Source organism: Callithrix jacchus, chromosome 20, assembly GCF_049354715.1.
Source record: "Callithrix jacchus isolate 240 chromosome 20, calJac240_pri, whole genome shotgun sequence".
NCBI lineage: Eukaryota > Metazoa > Chordata > Mammalia > Primates > Cebidae > Callithrix > Callithrix jacchus.
This window is the reverse complement of record NC_133521.1, coordinates 26,403,840-26,423,613: the sequence shown is the minus strand read 5'-3', so window position 1 is coordinate 26,423,613 and position 19,774 is coordinate 26,403,840. Positions and strand designations below refer to the sequence as shown.

Here is a 19,774-nt window from a genome sequence, read left to right as displayed (position 1 = left end):
CATGAATGTCCATAGCAGCATTATTCATAATAGCCCAAATGTTATTGTGGATATTACAGAAACAACCTAAATGTCGATTCACTGATTAATAGATAAATAAAATGAGACATGTTAATACAAGACAATACCATTTGGCAATGAAAAGAAATGAAGCATGGCTCCATGTTATAGTAGGCTAAGTGAAAGAAGCCAATTACAAAAAACCCACATATTCTACAATTCCATTTATATGAAACATACAGAATAGGCAAATCTTGAGAGAGAGAATATAGATTAATGGTTGCCTATGTATGGGGGGATGGGTGATTGGTGGTGGAGAGATTTGGGAGTGATGGCTAAGTGGTGTAGGAGTTTCTTTTTTATTTTTTGTGAGATGGAGTTTCACTCTTGTCACCCAGGCTGGTGAGTAGTGGTGTGATCTCGGCTCACTGCAACCTCCGCTTCCCAGGTTCAAGCACTTCTCCTGCCTCAGCCTCCCCAGTAGCTGGGATTACAGGCGTGCACCACCACATCCAGCTAATTTTTGTATTTTTAGTAGAGACAGGATTTCGTCATGTTGGCCAGGCTGGTCTCGAACTCCTGACCTCAGGTGATCCTCCTGCTTTGGCTTCCCAAAGTGCTGGGATTACAGGCATGAGCCACTGTGCCTGGCTGAGGTTTTCTTTTTTGGGAATGAAAGGTCCTAAAGTTGATCATAATGATAGTTGTACAAATCTATGAATATACATAAAAGCCACTGATCTATACCTATTTTTATTATTTTTTGAGAAAGAGAGACTCTCTGTCTTCCTGCTGGAGGAGAGTGGTGTCATCTTGACTGACTGCAACCTCTGCCTCCAGGGTTCAAGTGATTTTCCTGCTTTAGCCTCCTGAGTAGCTGGGATTACAGGCATGTGCCACCATGCCTGGCTAATTCTTGTACTTTTAGTAGAGACAGGGTTTCACCATGTTGGTCTGGCTGGTTTTGAACCCCTGAGCTCCTGATCTGCCCATGTTGGCCTCCCAAAGTGCTGGGATTATAGGTGTGAGCCACCATACCCGGCCTCAATAAAGTAATTTGTTAAAATTTACATTTAAAGTTCCATCAAGGGATGAACAGATAAGCAAAATGTGGCCTATTCATACAATGAAATAGTATTTAGCAATAAAAGCAGCAAGAAACTGTTATTTCCAACAACATGGATGAGACTTAAAAATACTATGGTGTTTTTAAGTGGCTCACGCCTGTAATCCCAGCACTTTGGGAGGCTGAGACGTGTGGATCATGAGGTCAGGAGTTTGAGACCAACATGGCCAATATGGCGAAAACCCCCTCTACTAAAAATACAATATAATTAGCTAGGTATGGTGGCATGCGCCTGTAATCCCAGCTACTCAGGAGGCTGAGGCAGAAGAATCACTTGAACCCAGGAGGTGGAGGTTGCAGTGAGCCGAGATTGTGCCATTGCACTCTAGCCTGGGTGACAGAGCAAGACTCCTTTTCAATGACAATGACAACAACAACAACAACAACAACACTATGGTAAGTGACTGAAGCCAGACACAAAAGAACACATATTGCATAATTCCCTTATATAAAGTATCCACAAAAAGGCAAATCCATAGAGGTAGAGAGTGGATTAATGGTTGCCTGGAGCTAGGGGTAGGACAGGGAGCAATTACAAATGGCACAAGGGATCTTTTGATGAAGGAAATGTTCTAAAATTGTATACTGGTGGTGGTTTCCCAAATCTGTAAATTTACTAAAATTCACTGAACTATATATTTAAAATAAATGATTTTATGGTATTTAAAGTATACTTCAATAAACCAGTTTTATTGGGGAAAAAAAAAAAAAAAAAAAAAAGACTTGGTGTGGTGGCTCACATGTGTAATCCCAGCACTTTGGGAGGCCGAGTTGGGCAGATCACCAGATCAGGAGATTGAGACCATCCTGGCTAACACAGTGAAATCTCATCTCTAATAAAAATACCAAAAACTAGCTGGGCATGGTCCCAGCTGTTCAGGAGGCTGAGGCAGTAGAAGTGCTTGAACCCAGGAGGCAGAGGTTGCAGTGAGTCGAGATGGTGCCACTGCACTCCAGCCTGGGCGAGAGAGTGAGATTCCGTCTCAAAAAAAAAAAAACAAACAAAAAACCAACTTAACTCTAAAAATGTTTAAAAAGGCAAATAATCCAGTTTTTAAAATAGGCAAATACTTGAATCAGTAATTTACAGAAGAAAAAACATGAACCAACCCAAAACACAAAAATTATGTTCAACCTCACCAGTAATAATAGAAATGCTAATTAAAATCAAAATGTACCCAAGAGAAATTTGGTGGAAATTTCCTGGAAACAACTCAAATGTCTGTCAATAAAAGAACAAGCAAGTGGTAGTACAGGCATACGATGGAATAAAATCTAGCAGTGAAAATGAATGAATTACAGTTATATATATTATGATGCCATTCAGACAAAATTTAAAATCATTAGCCTGGGCAACATTGTGAGACTACATCTATACAAAAAAATTTTTTTAAATTAGCTGTGTGTGCTGATAATTCCAGCTACTTGGGAGGTTGAGGTAGGAAGACTGCTTGAGCCCAGGAGTTCAAGGCTACAGTGAGCCATGACTGCACCACTTCATTCCAGCCTCAGCAGCAGAGCAAGATCCCATCTCAAAAATAGAATACAATAAGCTGGGTGTAGTGGCTCATGCCTGTAATCTCAGCACTTTGGGAGGCCAAAGTGGGTGCATTATCTGAGGTCAGGAGTTCAAGACCAGTCTGACCAGCACGGTGAAACCCCATGTCTACTAAATATACAAAAATTAGATGGGCATGTGGTGGATGCCTGTAATCCCAGCTACTTGGGAGGCTGAGGTAGGAGAATCGCTTGACCCCGTGAAGCAGAGGTTGCAGTGAGCTGAAATCATGCCACTGCACTCCAGCCTGGTTGACAGAGTGAGACTCTAACTCAAAAGGAAAAAAAAAAACAGAATAAAATAATGTATAATACTATGCTTAAGGATATTACATAAATAAATACAAATTCAAGATAGTGGTTCTCTTTGAGTGGGGAGAAAGGGAGATGTGATCACGGATGGGTAGATAGGGGATTTCAACAGAACTGGTAATGATTAACTTCTTAAGTTGGGTGTTGGGTGCATGAGTGTTTTATTTTTCATAATTCTTCTGAATGTTTGAACCATTTCATAAAAAACTAAATTTTTGGGTTGGGTGCAATGGCTCGTGTCTATAATCCCAGCACTTTGGGAAGCTGAGGTGGGAAGACTGCTTGAGGCCAGAAGTTTGAGGTTGCAGTGAGCCACTGTGCTACTGTACTACTGTACTCCAGCTTAGGCAACAGAGCAAGACACTGTCTCAAGAAAACTTTTTTTAAACCTAACTAAAATTTAAAAATTTATTCAAACTTCTTTTTTTCTTTTTGAGATGGAGTCTCGCTCTGTCACCCAGGCTGGAGTACAGTTGCGATTCTCTTGCCTCAGCCTCCCAAATAGCTGGGATTGTCACTATTTGGCTATTATGAATAATGCTACTACAAATTCACATACAGTTTTTTTGCGTGAAGATGTTTTTATTTTCCTTGGGTATATACCTAGAAGTGGAATTGCTGAGTCATATGATAACTCCATGTCTAAATTTTTGAATAAGTCTCAAACTATTTTCCAAAGCAGCTGTACCTTTTATATGAAATATAATTTTAAAAACTGTTTTCTAATGTACATGTTTTCAATAGTAAAATATTATTATAAATTTATTAAAATAAACCTTATTTATTTATTATTTTTATTTTTTATAGAGATCGGGTCTCACTATATTGACCTGGCTGGTCTTAAACTTCTAATCTCAAGTAATCCTCCTGCCTTGGTCTCCCAAAGTGCTGGAATTAGAGGCATAAGTCACCACACTGGGCCTAAAAATAAACTTTAAAGAATATTTAGCCCAATTCCATGTAGCCATAATACAATAAACTTCATTTTTTCCAAAAGCATATACCATATATATTATAAGACTGTGATAATAAAGAAGATAAAATTTAGATTCTCAGTCTTCATTCATTTTTTTTCCTCCCTATGAATGGGAAAGCAAGTTTTCATTCTTGTTATATATTTAGGTAGTCATCTGCAGGAATCATTTATTCAGACAATTCATTATGATAGTGATTACTATCAAAAGTTATAAAATAGATTCAATTATCATATACTTTTAGGAAGGCTAAATTATTGAAAACGCTCCTGTTAATTTCTTTCTCCTTGTTTAGAGACAGAGCCTTGCTCTATCCCCCAGGTTGGAGTGCAGTGGCATGGTATCAGCTCACTGCAACCACTGCCTACCCGGTAAAAGTGGAGAGCTTTTACCTCAGCCTCCCAAGTAGCTGGGATTACAGGCACACACCACCACACCCAGCTAATTTTTGTATTTTTAGTAGAGACAGAGTTTCACCACGGAGGCCAGGCTGGTCTTGAACTCCTGGCCTCAGGTGATCCACCCTCCTTGGCATCCCAAAGCGCTGGGATTATAGGTGTGAGCCACCATGGCCGGCCCCATGTCAATTTCTTCAAAACACATGCTTAGAGAATCTAAACTTTCAACATTTAGAATAAATGATGTAATTAACAGGCTTTCAAAAATATATCAGTTTTTTCACTTCAAAAGGTCAGTTTCTTGTTTCCAAAGTGAAAAGATTCTGACAGCTTGGAGCTTTAGATTAGTCATTCCAATGCTTAAGTGCTAACTAAAAGGCAAAATTATTTTAAAAGGCTGGGAGCAGTGGCTCATGCCTATAATCCTAGCATTTTGGGAGGTTGAGATGGGAAGATTACTTGAGGCCAAGAGTTTAAGACCAGCTTGGGCAATGTGGCGAGACTCCCATCTCTACAAAAAAAGAAAAAGTTTAAACAATTTTAAAATAAGAAGTAAATAAAAACATTATTTATTCAGATTACCAACCTTAAACACATCCTCAATGCATCCACAAAGTTCTTCTTCTGTCACCAAAATAGTTCCTGGTACCCTGTAACTCTCTGGAATCTCTAGAGAAAAAAAACACAAAATTACCCATATTTGGTGCCTCACTGAATAGAACATACTTAATGAAGAAAGTTTTACTAGAAAGATGGCTCAGTGAGTAACAGCTAAGATCAGAAAACTGATATGATTACCACTGAATATACCATTCAGACACATTTCATGGAATCTACAATGCCACCGATTATAAACATGTATTGTTATTTTATTTAAAAATTTATTTAAAAACCAACATTGCCAATTAACCTATACTTCATTACCACTTAGAATTTTCATTTTAAACTTATTGAATGAAAAATTGGGGATTGGATGAAATAAAAATGGCAGAGTTAACAGTTGTATCCAGGTGTTAGGTACGTAGGAGTTCATTATATATTCTCTTTTTTTTTTTTGAGACGGAGTTTCGCTCTCTTGTTACCCAGGCTGGAGTGCAATGGCACGATCTCGGCTCACCGCAACCTCCGCCTCCTGGGTTCAGGCAATTCTCCTGCCTCAGCCTCCTGAGTAGCTGGGATTACAGGCACATGCTACCATGCCCAGCTATTTTTTTGTATTTTTAGTAGAGACAGGGTTTCACCATGTTGACCAGGATGGTCTCCATCTCTTGACCTCATGATCCACCCGCCTCGGCCTCCCAAAGTGCTGGGATTACAGGAGTGAGCCACCACGCCCAGCTATATTCTCTATAAGCATGTATTTGAAAATTTTCCTTCATAAAGTTTTAAAATAGTTTTATTTTATTTATTTGAGACAGGGTCTTGCTCTGTCACCCAGGCTCTGAGTGGAACTGTGTGATAATGGCTCACTGCAGCCTCAACCTCCTGAGCTCACGTGATCCTCCTACTTCAGCTTCCCATGTAGCTGGGAATACAGGCATGTACCACCATGCCCGGCTAATTTTTTAAATTTTTTCTAAAGATAGGGTCTCATTATGTTACCCAGCCTGGTCTCAAACTTCTGGGCTCAAGTGATCTTCCTGTCTCAGCAATCCCACCACTTTGGGAGGCTGAGGCAGGAAGATTGCTTGAATCCAGGAGTTCCAGACCACCCTGAACAACATAGGAAGACTGTCTCTATAAAAAATAAAAATTATACTGTAACAGACTACCTGAGACTGGATAAAATAAATAAATTAAAATTTAAATTTAAAAAAGTTTTATAAGTATTATAAGAAGCCTATTTATTTAGACATAGTTTTATTATAGATTATTATTATTATTATTTTGAGCAAAGGTCTCACTCTGTTACCCAGGCTAAAGTACAGAGGCATGATTATGGCTCACTGCAGCCTTGACCTCCAGGCTCAAGCGATCCTCCCACTTCAGCCTCCCAAATAGCTGGGATTACAGGTGCTTGCCACCATGCCTGGCTAATTTTTATATTGTTTTTTGGTAAAGATGGGGTTTTGCCATGTTGCCCAGGCTGGTCTCAAACTCCTGATATCAAGGAATCTGCCTGCCTAAGCCTCCCAACGTGCTGAGATTACAAGCATGAGCCACCACACCCAGCCATGATTCTTGATTGAATTCTGGATTTAAAAAAAAAAAGTAGCTATAAAATAAATTGTTGAAACAATTAGAGAAGTTTGAATGGAATTTGTATATTAGATCACAGCATATTGTATCTGTGTTAAATTTCCTGAGTGCGATAATTGTATTGTGGTTATGTAGGAGACTCACATTTTTCTTTGGAGATGCATACTAAAGTATTTAGGGATGAAGTGCTGTGATCTCTGCAACTAAATCTCAAATGCTTCAGAAAAAAAATATGTTTATGTGTATAAAAAGAGAGAAAGGTAAAACAAATGTGTCCAAAATGTAAACAGTTATTCAGTCTAGGTGATCTGTATATGGGTAGTTCAATATATAATTTTGAAACTTGTAAGTGAATTTCTTAAAATAGAAAGTCTAGGGGAGGGGAAAGAAAACTAAAGACACTGAAAAACACAAATTTAAATCATTTAAACATAAAATACTGAAGAAGGTCCTTTAGCGGCACACCCACCACCACACTTCCTCCTTTACCTGCTGTGTTCAAACATCGATGAAGAGGAGCTAACACTGGCTGGAGCAAATACTTTGCTGCCAATTGTGGGCGTTCTCTTGACAAAGTTATAAAGGTAGTGGTCGCAACTCTCTGAAATTGTCGTGCTGTCAATTTATCTTGAAAATGAAATAAATCCAGAACCTACAAAAAAACTACAAGAAGTAAATACCAGTTCTTTGCATGGAATATTACATTAACTAAAAAGAAAAAGCAGGAATTTCTTTAAGCCAAAAAATAAACTTCCTTCAATAACACTGATTCAACAGAATTGTTTTCTTAGTTTAACATACCCAGTAGCAAAGGTATGAGAGCTGAACAGGAGGTGTTTTATTTTTAATTAAAAAAATTTTTTTGTCCTCTCCTCATACTTGCAGTGTTTTTATTAAATAATTTTATCAAATTTATAAAATACGGGCTGATTTTAGGCATACTCTTAGGGAGTATTAAGAAAACTCCTTCTGCATTTTTCATCTATCAGATTAGCAAAGATCAAAAAGCTTTGTAACATATTGTGTGGGTAAAAATGCGTGAAAAGAGGTACATAAAGCATATCAATCAAAAATTGAAACGCATGTAACCTTTGAATCAATAATTTAAATTCTAGGAATTTTTCCTATGGTAATACTGGTAGGTATGTACAAAGACATGGATATTAACTGTAGCGTAATTTGTAACAGAAAAAGAATGGAAGCAACTCAAATGTCCATTAACAGCAGGCTGGTTAAATAAATTATAGTACATTAATATGATGAAATACCATGTACCCATGAAGATGAATAAAATAATCTCCAAGGTACACTATTTTTTTTTTCAGATGGAGTCTCGCTCCTTCACCTAGGCTGGAGTACACTGGTGTGATCTCAGCTTACAGCAACCTCTGCCTCCTGAGTTCAAGCAATTCTTCTCTCTCAGCTTCCCAAGTAGCTAGGACTACAGGCACATGCCACTACGCCTAGTCAATTTTTGTATTTTTTTTTTTTTTTGAGATGGAGTTTTGCTCGTTACCCAGGCTGGAGTGCAACGGCGCAATCTCGGCTCACCGCAACCTCTGCCTCCTGGGTTCAGGCAATTCTCCTGCCTCAGCCTCCTGAGTAGCTGGGATTACAGGCACACGCCACCATGCCCAGCTAATTTTTTGTACTTTTAGTAGAGATGGGGTTTCACCATGTTGACTAGGATGGTCTCGATCTCTTGACCTTGTGATCTCCCTACCTTGGCCTTCCAAAGTGCTGGGATTACAGGCGTAAGCCACCGTGCCCGGCCAATTTTTGTATTTTTAGTAGAGTCAGGGTTTCTCAATGTTGGCCAAGCTGGTCTCGAACTCTCTTTTTTTTTTTTTAAAGAAAGAAAGAAAGAGAAAGAGAAAAGGGGAAGAGAAAACAGGAGTCTTGCTCTATTGCCCAGGCTGGAATGCAATCTAGAAATAGGTATTAAAAACCTCTTTTATGGGCCGGGCGCGGTGGCTCACGCCTGTAATCCCAGCTACTCGGGAGGCTGAGGCAGGAGAATTGCCTGAACCCAGGAGGCGGAGGTAGCAGTGAGCCGGGATCGCGCCATTGCACTCCAGCCTGGGTAACAAGAGCAAAACTCCGTCTCAAAAACAAAAACAAACAAACAAAAAAAACCTCTTTTATGCTGATGATTGTGCTTAACAGCAGAGACAAGAAGGAATAAGGAAAGAAAATAACAAACAAACAGCCAACCAATATTTCGTTTAAATCTGTGAAATGCTGTGCAAGTGCTGAAGAGTGATTTGCTTCCATTTATGTGGTCACTTTCAGAATAGGTGTAATGTGATACTAAAAAAAATGTATGTTCTGTGGATCTGGGGTGAAGAATTCTATAAATATTCACTGAGTTTACTTGTTCCAGGTCTGAGTTCAAATCATAAATGTCTCTGTTAATTTTCTATCTCATTGATCCGTAGAATATTAACAATGTGGTGTCAAAGTCTCCCGCTATTAGTGTGGGAGTCCAAGTCTCTTTATAAGTCATTGAAAACTTGTCTTATATATCTGGGTGCCCCTATATTGGGTACATATGTATTTATGATCATTGGCTCCTATTGTTGCATTGATGTAATGTCCTCCTTTGTTACTTTTAGTCTTGGTTACTTTGACTATTTTGTCAAAGAAAGTTATAACTCCTGGTTTTTTTTGTTTGTTTTGTTTTTCTTTCCTCTCCATTTGATTGGTGAGTCTTCCTCCAACCTTTTGTTTTGAGTCTTTGTGTGTCCTTGCTTATGAGATGGCTCTGGATACAGAGTGCCGATGTGTTTTGACTTTTTATTCAGTTTCTGTGTCTGTGTCTTTGATTGGGGCATTTAATCCATTTAAATTTAGGATTAATATTGATATTTGTGAGTTTAATATTGTCATTTAATGCTGGCTGGCTATTTTGCCCATTAGTTGATATAAATACTTCATTATGGACATACTCTTTATCTTTTGGTAAGTTTTTGGAATGACTGATACTGGTTGTTCCTTTCTATGTGTAGTGCTTCTTTCAGAAGCTCTTGTAAAGCTGGCCTGGTGGTGATGAAATCTCTGAGTGCCTGCTTGTTCATGAAAAATTTTATTTTTCCTTTATTTATAAAGCTTAGTTTGGCTGGATATGAGATTCTGGGTTGAAAATTCTTTTCTTTGAGGATATTGAATATTAACCCCCACTCTCTTCTAGCTTGTAGGGTTTCTGATGAGAGATCTGCTGTAAGTCTGATAGGCTTCCCTTTATGGGTAACCTGACCTTTCTCTCTAGCTGCCCTTAGAATTTTCTCTTTTATTTCAACCCTGGTGAATCTAACAATTATGTGTCTTGGGGTTGCTCTACTTGAGGATTATCTTTGCAGTGTTCTCTGTATTACCTGGAGATGAGTATTGTCCCACCTTACTAGGTTAGGAAAGTTTTCCTAAATAATATCCTGAAGAATATTTTCCAGCTTGGATTCATTCTCTTCATGACATTCAGGGACACCTATCAAACATAAATTAAGTCTTTTCACATAGTCCCATATTTCTTGGAGACTTTGCTCATTCCTTTTTACTTTTTCTTCTCTAATCTTGTCTTCTTGTTTCATTTCATTAAGTTGGTCTTCGACCTCTGATATCCTTTCTTCTGCTTGATCAATTCGAGTGTTAAAACCTGTGCATACTTCTTGGAGTTCTTGTATAGTATTCTTCAGTTCCATTAATTCACTTGTATTCCTCTCTAAATTGTCTGTTCTCGTTAGGATTTCGTCAAATCTTTTTTCAAAGTTCTTAGTTTCTTTACATTGGGCTAGAACATTTTCTTTTAACTCACAGAAGTTTCTTATTATCCACCTTCTGAAGCCTGATTCTGTTAATGGAATGGAGACATCAGGCCTTGTTCCCGTTGATGAGGAACTATGATCCTCCATAGAGGGAGCGGCATTCTGATTTTGAGTATTCTCAGCCTTTTTACACTGGTTTCTTCCCATCATTGTAAATTTATCCACCTGTCATCTTTGTAATTACCAACTTTCAAATTAGGTCTCTTAGTGGACGTCCAACTTGTTAATTCCCAGGGCTGAAATCTAAGCAACCCACTGAGCAGGCTAAAACAGCGGCATCAAGATTCTTGGTGCTTTTCTGTCCGGGAGTCTCCTGTCTGGCTTCTCTCCTGAATCCCTTCTTCAATCAGCTCCAAACGTCGGCCAAAAGGGGAACCAGTCCCGTTTACTCTGTACCAAGAACCGCCGAGCCGGGGCACCGGCAAAACCGCAGCGCCGGCTGCAAGAGTCGCGCTGGCGACCCGTGGGGCTCCTCCACTGGGAATCTCCTGGTCCTTGAGCAACAAGAATTCATCTGAAAGTGTGGTGTCCTCTCCTTCTCTGTGCTTTCACTGGAAGCTACAAGCCTGAGTGGTTGGCCATCTTGGATCTCTCTGATTTTTTTTTTTTTGGCTGGTGTGGGCACCAGATAATCAACACATCAGGAAGAGAAAAATGGCATGGTTTTAGTGTAACTGTAAAAAGGTAATACTAGTTGCAGTAAATTGTATGATTCTTGCTATTTATATGTAGTCCCTTAGCACTTATAATTGTTAATCTAATTATTCAGATTCCATAAAATTCTTGACCTCAAGTGTTCTGCCTGCCTGGGCCTCCTAAAGTGCTAGGATTACAGGCGTGAGCCACTGTGTTTGGCCAAAGTACACTAGCAGTGAAGAAAAGCAAAATGAAAGAGGGCATGCTGCATGTTATCGTTTAGATAAAAACTAGCATTAATTTTATCATTATATGTGTATATGTTAATATATGTGCATATTAACATTATTTGCATACACACATACATTAACATATACACATATGATGGTATATGCATACAGAATATCTCTGGAAAATAAACAAGAAATTCTTAACAGGTGACTACCTCTGAGGGACTAAAGTACAGGAATGGAAGGGAGACTTACTTTTCGGTTTACTCTTTTATGTTTTTTAAATTGTTTGCCATGTTAATTTACCTTGTTTATTTAACATCTACTTTTTAAAACTAATTAAAAACACAGAGAGAAAAGATAATGAACAAGATGAAAACTGAGTTTCGTATTCTAGTTCTGAGAGCAAGCTGGGCCAATCATTCAATCATTCAATAGTGATGAAGCATTCTTTTATTCTTTTTTTTTTGAGACAGAATCTCAGCCTATCACCCAGGCTGGAGTGCAGTGGCATGATCTCAGCTCACTACAACCTCCACCTTCCAGGTTTAAGCAATTCTCCTGCCTCAGCCTCCTGAGTAGCTGGGATTACAGACAGGTGCCGCCATCCCCGGCTAATTTTTTGCATTTTTAGTAGAGATGGAGTTTCGCCATGTTGGCCAGGCTGGTCTAACTCCTGACCTGGTGATCCGCCCACCTCGGCCTTCCAAAGTGCTGGGATTACAGGCGTGAGCCACCATGCCCAGCTAGTGAATCATTCTTAAACTGAACAATTATGTCAGTCTCTTCCACAGGATTTGATTCATTTATTAAGAAAGCTCCTCGCTAAACAATAAACTTAAATATTATACTGCTTTTACCTCAATATTAGAGGAACATTAAAAGTCCTCTTTCTGTACATACGCAGATAACCGTCAAATGGTGAACAGAAACAAAACGACTTACCTGGGGGCAGATGTCCTTGTAGTAACTCTCTGGTGAAAGAGACTGCTGGGGACAAGTGGCCAAAATCTTTGCAATCAGGTCACACTTCTTCCAGTCAGCAGCCATCGCCTCAGCATCACTTCCACCAGCTGCCCCCGCTGGCACAATGGAGAGAGATGTCAGAAGCTCATAGCAGTTCCCCACAGAAGGTCCCATATAACAAATTTGTCTTAAAATTTAGAATAAAATGCATTTATCTTCTTTATTGAAAATAGCTTTCTTTTTCTATAATATAATCTACCCATCTGTACTTTCCTTTTAATGTTTTTTATTTCTTATTTATTTATTTTGAGTCGGAGTTTCCCTGTTGCCCAAGCTAGAGTGCAGTGGCATGATCTCAGCTCACTGCAACCTCTGCCTTCTGGGTTCAAGTGATTCTCTTGCCTCAGCCTCCCAAGTAGCTGGGATTACAGGCACACACCACCATGCTCAGCTAATTTTTTGTAGAGGCTGGGTTTTGCCATATTGGCCAGGTTGGTCAACTTCTGACCTCAGGTGATCTGCTTGCCTTGGCCTCCAAAGTGCTAGGATTACAGGCATGAGCCACCATGCCCAGCCTATATTTTCCTTTTGATGCTAGTTTCTGGGAAATTCAGAGAAAAATTAGCCCTTAGTCACTATAATGATATTATTCACATAAATGGAATACTACCTTCACTATGTTTATTACTATTATTATTATTCTATCTCCTTATATATATCATTTAATTTAAACTGTCTTAAATCACAGCCATAGAGTGACAGGGACCAGAATTACTTTACCATCTTAAGCAATTATAAAATTGGGACAAAATATATAAAGAATGGTTTCCAGATAATGGGCAACAGCAGCCCAGGACACTGATCCCTGAGAGAAGGGAAGCAAAGAAAGTGAGCCTGATGACTGCCCTCGTTCATGACCTGGAGAGAGTTTTCAGGCGAGAGCAGGAGTAGCCCAAATGAAGCCTGGCATCTTACTGAGTGGAAGAAACATATATCAGGGTTCAGGGAGGCCAACACAGCTGGAATTTTCAAGGCAAAATACCAGAGAGGAGAAAGTTACACAGAGAGAGTTCCAAAGATCTGCAGAGGGGTTCTCTCTCAGGTCTTTGGTAGAGTATGATACTGTATGTGTGAGGAAAATACCAAAGCCTGGGGCAAGAACCACCAGGAAGGAGTAGGGGGAACAACTCCTATGGTTCATAAAGGACTGGGAATAGTTGTGTTCTCACTAGCCAACCTGGGAGGATCTCCTAATACACAGGGCAACAACTAGAATTCTCAGAAGTGTATTGTCTTCATATAATCTGTATTGTACACTTAGTACAATACAACACACGTAGTATAATACAATAAGGAGTTAAATTATCTTAAAGGCTGCTGTAGAACCACACTAACAAAGCTTAAAAGCCAGGATCAAAGGAACTAAACTAATTCCAAGTAACTTAACTGCATTCCAGAACAAAGCCCACCTAAGCAATACAAAATCAGGCACTCAGCAATGTAAAATAAAAATGTTTAGCAGCCAGTCAAAAATTGCCAGGCATATTCATATGAGGAAATATTATTCAGTCATAAAAAGGAATAAAAAACTGATTCATGTTATAGCATGAATAAACCTCAGCCGGGTGGGGTGGCTCATGCCATCACTTTGGGAGGCCGAGGTGGGTGGATCACCTGAGGTCAGGAGTTCAAGATGAGCCTGACCAACATGGTGAAACCCTGTTTCTATAAAAAATACAAAAAGTAGCCGGGTGTGGTGGTAGGCGCCTGTAATCCCAGCTACTCGGGAGGTTGAGGCAGGAGAATTGCTTGAACCTGGGAGGAGGTTGCAATGAGCCAAGATCATGCCATTGCACTCCAGCCTAGGCAAAAGAACAAAACTCCATCTCAAAAACAAACAAAAAACATGAATAAACCTCACAAACTAAAAGCCAGACACAAAGACCACATGTTGTATGAAATGTCAATACAGGTAAATCCGAAGAGACCAGGAAGTGAATTAGTACTTACCAGAGAGAGTCTGAGAAGAGGGGAGAATGAGGAGTAGTGATTGCTAGTGAGTGTGAGGGCTTCTTTGGGGTGGGTGTAGGGGGAGGTTGATGAAAATGTTCTGGAAATAGATATTGGTGATGATTGCACAGCTCTGTGAATATAGTAAACACCACCAAACTGTACTCTTTAAAAAAATGACTTTTACCATATGTGAATACCTTAACACACACACACACACACACACACACACACACACACAAACTTACCAGGCATGCAAAGAAGAAAAACAATATGGCTTATAATTAGAAAAAAAAAAATCAATAGAATAGGCTGTGAGTGGCGGCTCACGCCTATAATCTCAGCACTTTGGGAGTCCAAGGCAAGCAGATCACCTGAGGTCAGGAGTTCGAGACCAGCCTGGCCAACATGGCGAAAACCTGTCTCTACTAAAAATATAAAAAGTAGCTGGGCGTGGTGGTGTACACCTGTAATCCCAGCTACTTGGGAGGCTGATGCAGGAGAATCTCTTGAACCTAGGAGGCAGAGGTTGCAGTGAACCAAGATGGTGCCACTGCATTCCACCCTGGGTGACAGACCAAGACTCTGTCTCAAAAAAAAAAAAAAAGAAAAGAAAAATCAATAGAACAGATCCCCCAAAACAGAGGTAACAGAATTAGAAGACAAGACCATTAAGACAACTATTAAGATTTGTCGTTGGCCAGGCACAAGGGCTCACACCTGTAATCTCAGCACTTTGGGGGAGGCCAAGGCAGGGGGATCACTTTAGACCAGTTCAAGACCAGCCTGAGCAATATGGTGAAGCCTTGTCCCTACTAAAAATACAAAAATTAGCCAGGTATGGTGGTGCATGCCTATAATCCCAGCTGCTCGAAAGGCTGAGGCACAAGAATTGCTTGAACCTGGGAGGCAGAAGTTGCAGTGAGCCAAGATCATGTCACTGTACTCTCGCTTGGGAGACAGAGCAAGACCCTGTCTCTGGGAAAAAATTTTTAAAAGACAGAGAAAAAAAGACACACACACACACACACACACACACACACACACACAAAGCATTAGTAATTTGCAGGACAACATTAAACATAATATTTGGTATAATTCAAATTTCCAGAGAGATCTGAGAGGAGTACAGAAATAAAGATAATATCTGAGAAATTTCCAAATATGGTAAACGCTATAAACCCACAGCTCCAAAAAGCAGAAAAAAATTAAAGAAACCAACACCACACCAAGGCATATCATAATCAAATTTCTAAAAACCAGCAATAAGAGAAAAATCTTAAAAGCAGCCAGAGGGAAAAATGGTATACCATTTATACAGGAACAAAGATTAAAAATGACAGCAGACGGCCGGGCGCGGTGGCTCAAGCCTGTAATCCCAGCACTTCAGGAGGCCAAGGCAGGCAGATCACATGAGGTCAGGAGCTCAAGATCATCCTGGCCAAAGTGGCGAAATCCCATCTCTACTACAAATACATAAAAATTAGCTGGGTATGGTGGCAGGCACCTGTAATCCCAGGTACTCAAGAGGCTGAGGCAGGAAAATTGCTTGAACCTGGGAGGTAGAGGTTTCAGTGAGCTAAGATCACGCCATTGCACTCCAGCCTGGGTGACAAGAGTAAAACTCCATCTCAAAAAAATGAAAATTAATTGCCAGTAGACGTATACTATAAGCAATAGTAACTAAAGTTCAGACAGAAGGAAATTTTCACTGAAATTTTGATCTTCATAAAGAAATGAAGACCACCAGAAAGGGCAAATATGCAGGTCAATATAAACCTGCTTCAAACCATTCTGGGAAAGAAACAAGTTATGAATAGATAACAAATATATACATATACATGTTGGGTGGAATCAGAGGAAAAAGAGGATTCTGATTTTCTTATAGTAGCTCTCATGTCTACATGCCCTTAGGTAAGGTCTAACCCTTTTTGGAAAAGGAAGATGCAAAAAATTGTTAGCAGGGAACAATTTCTTATGGGTAACTGATAATTTTTCATTTCATTGGCCCTGGAAGCCACTGTGGGCAGAACTGAGGAGAGGCAATATTATGGCCACTCTAAACCAAATCTATCAATATCTGCTAACCACACTTACCTCGCTTCTGTCTGACAAGACCAAGATATGTTAACTATGGCAGAAATGAAGTCAAGATTTATTCTTCCATCTCTCTTCCTTCTTCCTCACATATCCAGCCCTTCATTAAGTTCTAGCAACTCTCCTCCTTAAATATCTCTGAAACCCATCATTTCTCTCCACTTCCATGGCCACTGCATTAATCCAAGCCTCCCTGATTCCTCAGATGACTGCCTCTTAACTGAAACTGATCTCCCTGCTTCTGCTCTTACCCAACCCATTCTTCACAATACCTACACAGATATTTCTAAAATGTAGATTTGATCACGTTCGTTCTTTCTTGAAACCTTCCATGGTTTCTAAATTCACTCAGAATAAAGTTCAACATCTGGAACTCAGCCTATAAGGCCTTCCTGATGTGGCCCCAGCCACCCTCCCTGCAGTCTGCCCTCATGACCCTACCCACATGGAGATTTCTTCAGAAGCACCATGCTCATTCCTACTTCAGTTCCTCATATAACCATCCTCCCTCACTCTTTAGCTACTTAATTCCGACTCAGCCTTCAGGGCTCAGTTGATGGAAATGATGTCATTTCCATCAAAAAGCCACTAGACTTGTGGTAAATTGTTGAGCAGGAATAGGAAACTAACAGGCATGGGATAAATAAGATAACAGACTGAAGACACAAAAAAGGCAAAGGGCTCACCAGGATAAAGGTGAAGGGGATCCTCGGATGGCAGCTGAGTAGAAGGTAACCAGGTTAGAGTAGAGCAGGTCAGAAGACCCAGAGAAAGATGTTTCCAAGAAGATAAAACTGATAGAATATCTGATGGGTTTTTGTGTGTTTGTTTCTTTGAGACAGAGTTTTGGCTCAGCCACCCAGGCTGGAGAGCAGTGGTGTGAATTCGGTTCACTAAAACTGTAACTTCCAGGGCTCCAGCAATCCTCCCACCTCAGCCTCCAGAGTAGCTGGGACCACAAGTGTGCACCACCACACCCAGCTAATTTTTGTATTTTTGGTAGAAATGGGGTTTCGTCATGTTGCCCAGGCTGGTCTTGAACTCCTGAGCTCAAGTGAGCTACCTGCCTTGGCCTCCCAAAGTGTTGGGATTATAGGCATGAGCCACGGTGCCCAGCCTATCTGTTGTTTTTGAGTGAATTAAAAGGAGATTTAAACAAAAGAGGAAGAGCTTGAGAAAAGATGAGAGATAAACACATAGAAAACTAATCAGAAAACAAAAAAAGATTAACTCCAGGAAGTATAAAAGATTATGTAAAAAAAGAAAGTAATCATAATATACAACATAGCTCAGCTGTAAATAATAATTAGAGTTACACTAATATAAACACTGAATATTGATCTAACCAAAACTGAGATATAAATATATTAAGGAGATGGGAAAATAAAAATGTACTTGGGGGAATGATGACAGTGATATAAAAGAGAGTAAGATCCTCTTCCACACGTGAGAAGTAGTATATGATGTCTAAAACTGAAAAATTACAAATTCCCATATATTAGTTAGAAATATAGGGGCCGGGCATGGTGGCTTACGCTTGTAATCCCAGCACTTTGGAAGGGCGAGGTGGGTGGATCACCTGAGGTCAGGAGTTCAAGACCAGCCTGACCAACATGGTGAAACTCCATCTCTTTTAAAAATACAAAATTAGCTGGGTGTGGTGGCGCATGCCTGTAATCGCAGCTACTTGGGAGGTTGAGGTAGGAGAATCCCTTGAACCCAGGAGGCGGAGGTTGCAGTGAGCTGAGATTGCACCATTGCACTCCAGCCTGAGTGACAATAGTGAAACTCTGTTTAAAAAAAAAAAGAAATATAGAGATAAATACCAGAAAAAACTCACTGAGAGTTCAAAGTATTTGCTTCTAGAGATGGGAAATGGATTGGAATGGTGCCAAGGACTGCTATTTTTCACTATAAGCCTCACAGAACTATTTGACTTTAAATGATTGTACATGTCTAATTTTGTCCAAAAAATAAAAAATATAAATTAAAAACTACTACCATGCTTAGCATTATTATTTTTTTCCTATTAATGAAGACTTGATATAAATTGGGGAAATGACTATAAAACTTCATCCCAAAGTTTGCATCTCAAAGGTATTTTTGGCTTCAAGAAAACTATTTTACATTTCACTTTTTTTTTTTTTTGAGACAGGGTCTTGCTTTTTCTGCCCAAGCTGGAATGCAGTGCCATTATCATGGCTCACTGCAGCCTTAAACTCCTGGGCTCAAGTGATCCTGCTGCCTTAGCCTCCCAAGCAGTTGGGACCACAGGCGGGCACCACTATACCTGGCTTATTTTTTTATTTTTTGTAGTGACAGAGTCTTGCTATGTTGCCCAGGCTGGTCTTGAACTCCTGGCTTTAGGCAGTCCTTCTGCCCCAGCCTCCCAAGTAGCAGGGATTAGGTGCCTGCCATGACCACGTCTGGCTAATTTTTGTATTTTAGTAGAGATGGGGATTCACCATGTTGCCCAGGCTGGTCTTGAACTTCTGACCTCGAGTGATCTACCTGCCTCAGCCTCCCAAAGTGCAGGCATGAGCCACCACATCCAGCCCACACCTGGCTTTATTTAACATTTACTCAAGGGTTTTTACTTCAACTTTCTGTGTAATGTTTTCCTCCGATATTATAAATTATTTGAAGTGGCTCACAATATTATTCAATAAAATAGGCTGTGTATCACAAACTATTTTAGGGAAAGAGCAAGAGAACTAGTTTCTTTGGAAAAGAAGCTCATTAAAGACCTTTAGGTTTAACCTGTTCAATCCCTGCAAGGACATAGTTTTGTTTCAGTCAGGTTTTAAAGGTAAATGTTAAAGACCAATAATTCACCTCAGACTCTGACTCAAAGGAAAACGGATATCAAAATCACAGAAACATTTCATTTCTTACCACCTGCTCCTTCCAAAATGCCCCGGACTGCTGCCTGAACACCATTAGGTCTCATTAACCTTTCAGAGAGCAGCTGCCCACACAGACGCCGAAGCCAAGCTGGGGCCCGACACCTCAGCTGTGTCTTCACATCTGTACAGGACTGAGAAAAAGAAGGTATGAATTCTGAATGTTATTGAAATAGATACGACGGCCAGGCACGGTGGCTCATGCCTGTAAAAAAAAAAAAAAAAAGAAATAGCTATGATATGTAATATTTATTTAGAGACGGAGTTTCACTCTTGTCACCCAGGCTGGAGTGCAGTAGAATAATCTTGGCTCACTGCAACCTCTGCCTCCCAGGTTCAAGCAATTCTCTTGCCTCAGCCTTCTGAGTAGTTGAGATTATAGGCACGTGCCACCATGCCCAGCTACTTTTTGTATTTTTAGTAGAGAAGGGAATTCACCATGTTGGCCAGGCTGGTCTTCAACTCCTGATCTCAGGTGATCCATCCGCCTCGGCCTCCCATAAGCTGTCAGGCGGGGCTAGACATTGTTTTAAAGTCCTGAGTCA

The 19,774-nt window shown here is 40.0% G+C and overlaps 1 protein-coding gene across 15 annotated transcripts in view; it reads right to left on the bottom strand.

The window, feature by feature from the left end:
- TANGO6 (transport and golgi organization 6 homolog) overlaps positions 1 to 19,774 on the bottom strand; it is a 257,175-nt gene that overhangs the window by 212,333 nt on the left and 25,068 nt on the right. For 13 of the 15 annotated variants that reach the window (XR_013530108.1, XR_013530109.1, XR_013530110.1 and 10 more), the window contains exons 4-7: positions 19,222 to 19,363; positions 12,199 to 12,335; positions 7,056 to 7,218; positions 4,954 to 5,036 (exon numbers count right to left, since the gene is read on the bottom strand). Coding sequence is in view for 9 of the 15 variants with exons in the window: in XM_078357570.1 (XP_078213696.1) it covers positions 4,954 to 5,036; positions 7,056 to 7,218; positions 12,199 to 12,335; positions 19,222 to 19,363 (525 nt within the window). In the remaining 6 variants the exon portion in view is untranslated. The remainder of the gene's footprint in view (positions 1 to 4,953; positions 5,037 to 7,055; positions 7,219 to 12,198; positions 12,336 to 19,221; positions 19,364 to 19,774) is intronic. The other 2 variants (XM_078357576.1, XM_078357577.1) reach the window with 1 other exon arrangement.